This window comes from Buceros rhinoceros, unplaced genomic scaffold, assembly GCF_000710305.1.
Source record: "Buceros rhinoceros silvestris isolate BGI_N320 unplaced genomic scaffold, ASM71030v1 scaffold40227, whole genome shotgun sequence".
NCBI lineage: Eukaryota > Metazoa > Chordata > Aves > Bucerotiformes > Bucerotidae > Buceros > Buceros rhinoceros.
The window spans coordinates 594-7891 of record NW_010422334.1 but is presented as its reverse complement, the minus strand read 5'-3'; the positions used below and the strand labels follow the sequence as shown (position 1 = coordinate 7891).

Sequence of the window (7298 nt, the reverse complement as noted above, 5' to 3'; positions counted from 1 at the left end):
CCCCCTGCTCTGGGGGCAGATGTCCCTGCTCCCTGCAGGGGTTGGGCTGGAGGAGCTCAGAAGGTCCCTTCACCCCAAACCACCCTCTGACTCTGTGACCTCTCTCCCACAGATCCATCTTGGCTCAGTGCCTCCTGCTGCTACTTTCCATGTCTGGCATCAGAGAATTCCTAGCAGGGCCTGGTGACTTGCAGCTTTTCAGGGTGATGGTGTCTTCCTCTGCTCCGCTTCGTATCGGACACTTCATAATCTGTGGCAGGTCCAGCTCTTGGGGCTTTGCTCACTGGAGGAGGAAGTTAGCAAACCCCTGGGTGTCTCCATCCTCCTGCACCCTCTGAAATCTGTGCTTGTGCAATAGGCTAATACTGGAGAGGAAGAGATCCCAAAGTTGCCTGAAGAACTTCTGCAGGAGACGCGAAGCGTCTGATAAAACGTAATTACATCGAAATGCGGCTCTTCACTGGAGGTGCAAGTCACAGCGCTTGTCCGTGAAGAAACCAACCCGAACCAGCTCTTAGAGGCAGCTTTTACAGGTCTCGTCTTTAAAAAGATAGAACTGGAGGAATCTTCTAAGACTTCCTTCTGAAGTGAACTAAGGTCACTTCAATGCTGAGCAGGAGAGTTTGGTTACAATTTAACTGGGAAATTGGGAAATAGGATCCATGATTAATGCAATATTTGCACTCCAAATTCCCTAACACCTTTTAAACTCCAGGGGATTGAATGAACTCCTCACACCCTGCCAAACGTGCGCACCAGTGCTCCCAGTCTCTGCTGGAACACGTTAATTCTTCCAGCTCTTCTTTGGGAAGACTTTCAGGGCAAACACGGCCGAAGAACCAGGCAGGGTGAGCTCCCTCTGGCCCAGCCCTTCGCTGGGATACGCTCGGTAGGATTCCACCCACCCTAGGGAAAGGCTGTTTCCCTTTCCCTCTGTGAACCACCTCTGAAGCATGTGATATTTAACTGCTTGGTCCAGCTTCCCGGCTGCTGCTCTTGGCACACGCAATATCCCCCCTCCTGGGTGCCACGCCGGTGCCCGACGGCCCCGCGCTCCCTCGGAAGCCAGGTCGAAGACGGCAGATCTTTCCCTCAATCCCTCAACTCTCTTCCCCTCCCTTTCAGCCAGCGCTTATTAGTTTTCAGAGCGGGGATTGCTGCAAGACACAGTTACGACTGGAAACAACCCAAATCTGTCAAAATTCCACCACGAGGAGTTTGTCTGAACCCTGCAGAGCAGCTTAATTTTGGATGAGAGCTGGAGCTTAAGGCAGCAGCAAACAGGGGACGTGATTAAGCAAAGCTGCTTGTGCCTAGTAAAAATTCATTATTCAGTCTGGACAAGTCATTTATTTCACCTTTCCTGAAGGAAAGTGGCTTTTTGCCTCACTCGGTTTTGCTGTACGCATCGGATTCAGTGCTGGTAATTGTAACTGGCTCACCAGAAAACGTGGTGGGTCCGAATTTGATGCTTCACTGGGTCCTGTTCCATCCTAAAGGTCCATAGAAGAGCTGTGAGAGCAGATGGGTGGTGGAGACATGGGTCTGTTTGGGGAGAGGTCTTCAGGGATCTGCTTTTGATGGTTCTTCTGGTTATGTGTGTACTGTCAACCAAGTCAAAGGGGTCTGCCTTGAGGTGCAACCAGCAGAGGATGCGCTGGAGGGAGCGATGGTTACATGATGAAATTGTGCCTTGTAGGGGACTATCACGTATCCTTCTTCTCAAGAGGGAGCGTAGAGTAGCTCTCACCAAACCGCTGTTGTGTTGCATAGAAACAAAGGAGTGTTGAAGCCTTCCTGGCTCCGTCAGCTTGAGCCGTCCTACACGTGTCTCACGAGCAGCTCCTTTGTCCCGGGACGTGACGGTTTCCAGTTCCTTTCATCTTCCTCATTTGTTACATCGAATCTCACCACACTCGGAATTACTTTTCGGTCACTTGTCAGCTGAGACTCCAGCTGCTGTTGTCCCACAAGGACGTTGCTGTTTAGATTGCCCTGGACTGCATCGGTCTTTTTGTCTGTAACAGTTGAGGTCTGAACTCAAATTGTCCTCCCAGCTTCTATTTCCGTCAGCTTTTAGGGAGGGCTGCGGGCTTCCTTTTGGGAAGTCGTCAAGCTCAGCCCGCAGGATCTCAGGTGAGTTCCCTGCTGCGCTCCCTCGCCGTGCAAATGCCTTTATCCATGAGCAGATTTTACTTGCCGCCTCAGAGCTGTTAGGAAGCCCAGGGGTGTCCAAAGTGAAAGAGCCTCTTGGAGTGCAAGGTGCCAGGAGCAAAAGAGAACCAGAGAGGTTTCTCTCCCTCTCAGGAGGGGGAATAAATTTGTGTTCTTTGTTCCCACCAGGCAGCTTTAAATATGAACATTCTGGACCCGTTTCCCAAGCGAGATGTGCAACACAGAGCGGCAGAAGGCGGGATTTGAATGTCTCGAGGGATTGCCATATGAAAGGCTGTCCTGGCTCAGCCTGCAGGCCAGTCTCCTCAGGCAGGTGTGGTCCAGGAGCTGGAGTGGACGTGAACGCGATGGTGGCACGCAGAGGCTGTCCCCATTCCTGTGCAGAGGGTGGCTCTGTCAGTGCAGAGCTGTTTCCTCCTGGCTCCTTCCTCCCCACGGCTGAACACCAGCCGCTCTCGTTGGAGGACCACCACAGCGGACGGAGGCCTGACCCTCAGACACGAGCTCAGCTCCTCTGCTGACGTTTCCCTGAAGCTGTTCCACCTTCTCGTTTTGCTGTAGGCCATAGATCTCCACCAGCCAGAAGCGGCCATCGTTGCGTGGCAGATAACGCCAACTTGTACGTGTTTGGAGGCTACAACCCTGACTACGATGAGTCCGGTGGGCAAGAGAACGAAGACTACCCGCTCTTCAGGGAGCTCTGGCGGTACAACTTCGCGACAGACACCTGGCATCAGATGGGCACCGAGGGCTACATGCCCAGGGAACTGGCCTCCATGTCACGTACGTAAGGAAATCCAATTCCTACCGCCTGCTCCTGAAGCTATTTTAATCGGTGTCCCTGGTGGAATGCAAAACCAGGCAAGAAGTGGGAAATCTGGGTCCTGTTTCCAGCTCTTCTGGGAGCAGGCCTTGAGTTCGAGCTGGGTTTGTGATTTTTCTCTCCCCTTTGGCTCAGGTTGAGGCAGGGGGAAAGAAAAAACCTCAAAGGCCAGACACAGTCTTCAGGTATTTAGTTGGGTAGCTGCGGGGCATCTGCACTTTCATCGAGGAGGTGCTCGGTGCAATCAGACACCTCAAAGCGTCCCAAAATAGCTCTTTGTTCACTAGCCTGTTGAAAGCAGGCCGTTGGTTACCATGGTTTTAACTCTCATTCTTTCTCTTTTAGAGCGTTTCAAAGCCATGAAAGCTAGAGGAGCTTGTAGGGCGTTTGAAGGATGTGGAACCCGCTCTGCCTGCCGTCCCCAGAGCAGAGTGGTTCCCTTTTTCTGCCTGACAGCAACGAGAGCCTCTGCTCTGTCTCTCTCTCCTAGTTGTACTGCACGGCAACAACCTGCTTGTGTTCGGGGGCACCGGGATCCCCTTTGGGGAGAGCAACGGCAATGACGTCCACGTCTGCAATGTCAAGTACAAGAGATGGGCTCTGCTCAGCTGCCGAGGAAAGAAACCCAACCGAATCTACGGCCAGGTACGAAGGACGGGCCGTGTCGAGACATGTGGAGTGTGTGTCGCAGCAAAGGGGAGAGCACGGAGAGCTCTCTCCTCTGCTGGTAACCGGTGTTGTGCTCCATGTACAGAAGTGTCAGGAAAGGCAGGTGTCAGCCATAACGAAATCGGTGGTCTCGGTCCTTTGAGACTTCCACGGAAAGGAGTTGTTTCCTGGCAGGTAGAAGAGCCAAACTTTCTTAACTAAATGCTCAATGAAAAGGTCTGTCTGATTCCAGGAGGGGTTGGTAGTTTCTGGAGTTGCTCTGTAGCCTCCTCAAAGTCTTTAAAACCCCAAACTATGAGGGAGAACCGTGGTTAGTAGGTCTCGTTTCTGTCAGAATGACAACTTTTGAGACTCCCCGTAGCGTCGTGGATGAGCGTAGTGTGCGTGAACTAGATTCCCTCTCGCAGGAGGACTGCCAGCTTCTGCTCTGCTTCCCAGTCGTGCTGCCAAGGTGCTTGTGGTGCAGACGTTTGTAACCCAGCTAACTGCTCGTTTAGACACATGCCAGACCCTTGGGGGAAGCAAAGTTGTCTTCCCTTGGCCAGCTCGAGCTGGCCTGTGGCACACCGGCAACTGCTTCCGCCTTGGACGGCACCAGGGAGTGGAGCCTGCACCACTTTCATGGTTTGAGGGGGCTGACGGTCTGTGTGCTCTTGAATTGTGCGGTTTTGATTGAATTGAGGCTGTCTCCGTTGTTTAGTCTGGCTTACTCTCTGTATCAGGTCAATGTGGAAGAGATTCAGGGTTAACCGTGCTTCAGTTTTAGCTGCCAGTCGCACAGATCTGTCTGTTCCAGTTCCTGAAACTCAGCAGCCCCACTTCTAGGTCCTCGTCTTGTGACCATGGAGTTACTTTTTGTTCCTACAGACACCCCTTGCCATCTTTTGTGTATCATCCTTGTCTGGCCTTCATGTCCCTCCCAAACGTGTTGGAAGTTGCAGACAGAGCTTTGCAAGCAGGCTCTTGCTTTGGGAGGGTGGGAATTCTCTGTTTCAGACACTGGTGTGATGTGTCATTTGTAACTGGTTTCTCTCTGTTACCTGCCAGGCCATGGCCATCATCAATGGTTGTCTCTACGTGTTTGGAGGAACAACTGGCTACATTTACAGCACCGACCTACATAAGCTAGACCTCAACACTAGAGAGTGGATCCAGCTGAAGCCAAACAACATGTCCTGTGACATGCCAGAGGAGAGGTGAGAAGCTGGACGGTCTTAGAGAGCTTTTGCGCTGGGGAGTCACCACCTTCCCTGGGAGTGAGAAGCTGAGAGAGACTCTTAGAGCAGCGTGAACCTCGCACAACCGGTGCTCCAGCAGTCTGGTGCGCAGGGGACGCAGGGCTGGGGTGTGAAGCTTTCCTGGACACCAGTCTGGACTGTGTGGTGCCAGAATAGAGCTGGGGGCAGCTGGTGACTGCTGAGGGGGGAAGAGCCTCTGGTTGATGCCCATGTCCTATGCTGTAGCAAGGCGTGAAGGAAGGAGGGCTGGGAGACCCATCAGTGACTGATCAGTCAGGGGCTGGAATATCGATGGCTGTCACGGTGTTCCGTAAATCACTACACCTAGTTCCGTGATGCACTGCTCCCAGAAAATACCTTTCAGGATTGGATCCCTCCTGCTGAGAGCTCCCAGCCTGAGGGACTGACGCAGAAAAGCCAGCCTCGGGGTGTCGGCTCGAAGCGCTGGAAGCCGGTAGCGTTTTCTGGAAGCCTTTTGTGGCTCACGTGCACTAAGACACGTCCTTCTTTGCACCTTCAGGTACAGACATGAAATCGCACATGATGGCCAACGGATTTATATCCTGGGAGGTGGAACTTCCTGGACAGCTTATTCCTTGGATAAGGTAAGGCGATAGAAACCTTGAGTGCCTGCCTGGAGAGAAGATGTTCTACAAACACCAGCAGAGTCTCTTCGCTGCCTTTGTCCGGAGAGCCTGGTAATAAAGCAGATAACCAGGAGCAGATCACTCTCCGCTCTCGGTGGAACCTGGGGTTGCCACAGACACGTCCTGAGACGTCCTGGTACGCAGTGACCGCGCCGCTCTGCGGCACTGCGTCCTTTCTGTAGGCCTGTTACCAAAGATTCTCATTTCAAACCACTCCGGACACGTTGCCGGATGTTGCATTTGTGCCGAAAGAGGGAAATGCTCAAGCAGGAATTCCTCTACGTTAAATTCAGATATTGATACGGTGACTCTTGTCTTCTCCCTTAATGCTTAATTTCCTTTTTAGAAGTATTCTTTCTCTTCAGCCCTGGGGCTCAAGCAGCAAAGCCTGAGGCGAAGGCTTTAGTAAGCTGGTGCGCTGTGAAGGTGATTTTCTACCTGCTTAGTCACTGGCTGCCGTTAGCTGTTTTATTTCTGCACCTAATGAAAAAAAGAGGTTATTTGTGGGGTTCTTGGGTCTGTAACTGCGTCACTGTGGTGCTGGCGGAGCCAGGAGGAACTAACAGCTCCTCTGTGTCCCTCCAGATCCACGCGTACAACCTGGAAACCAACACCTGGGAGGAGATTGCCACAAAACCGCATGAAAAAGTTGGTGAGTCTCGAATTTCATAAGGATGTTGTGCAGGGGGTTGTGGAAGCCCTTTATAAATGAAACAAGCAACTCCTGTCCGTGATGATGGGGGCAGACAGAATCACTGCTTGCCCAGTCACTTTAAAGCAACTCTAGGTGATGGGTTTTTTTTTTTTTTGTTCTCCTCAGGCTTCCCAGCAGCCAGGAGGTGCCACAGCTGCGTTCAGATAAAGAACGGTAAGATCCACCTCTTGACAACCAGTGAGTTTTCCACAGCCTGGCAGTGACAAGCCCATCCTTCCAGCCTGGGCTGCACTGGCCTCCGCACGTGTTTGGGGGAAGCGCAGGGTGCACAGGACTTCTCCGGCAGAGGATTTCTTTTGAGTTAACAGGCCTCAAGCTGCCCAGCTGGCACCACTTTCCACCCGCAGGATCTCGCTGCTGTAGGCAGGTTCACTTCTGCACTGCGCAGAGCTGTTGCTCTCTGGAGTTCTGCAATGTTTTAGGCAGCGCGTCAGTCTCCTGTGACGTGTGGCCGTGTCAACGTAAGATACAACATATTTTAGCCGTGAGTGCCTGTGATACTTTGCAGCTTACTGGCTGCGAGCTCAGGAGCGGGTACAGACGATGCTCGTGCCGCAGGTTGGTGAGGAACCCATGAGCTTTACAGTCCACCGTGAGAAGCAGAGTAGGGCCAGGTGCTGGCAGCTGAGAGAAACCTTTTCCAGGATGTCTGTGATAGTTGATCCTCCTCGGGGCGTAGATCCAAGATGCTCACGTGGAGTGGACTGTGAGTGTGCACCCGGGTCTTTCCACCCCTGAGTGAAGCGAGGGCCGTTTGGTGTGTTAGGGGCTGCACGGAGCCTAACAGAATCTTTTGTTCTTCACCTGGAGCCTCCAGACGTCGCTGCTGTAAACCACTCGGGCAGCGCCGTTTGAGGCACAGCTTCGAGGGCTCTCCCTGTGGAACCAGTGTCCAGTTACCCCCGGTTCTGCATTTTGTGCCTTCAACTGGAGTTGGGCTTCTCCTGTAGCCCCGTTGTCCTCCCAGAACACATTCCCCCGGGCGTGATAGAAGCCACATTGCTCACCATGGCCTGAAGCAGCACTTACAG

The 7298-nt window shown here is 52.8% G+C and overlaps 1 protein-coding gene across 1 annotated transcript; it reads left to right on the top strand.

Moving 5' to 3' along the window:
* Positions 1-2709: 2709 nt before the first annotated feature.
* Positions 2710-6871, top strand: KLHDC10 (kelch domain containing 10; the record flags this gene model as incomplete). The annotated part of the gene is made up of 7 exons (XM_010139996.1): positions 2710-2958; positions 3489-3643; positions 4715-4863; positions 5426-5510; positions 6138-6204; positions 6373-6444; positions 6776-6871. Coding segments are annotated over 7 exons (873 nt in total), but the record flags the coding sequence as incomplete, so codon positions are not given.
* Positions 6872-7298: the final 427 nt, after the last annotated feature.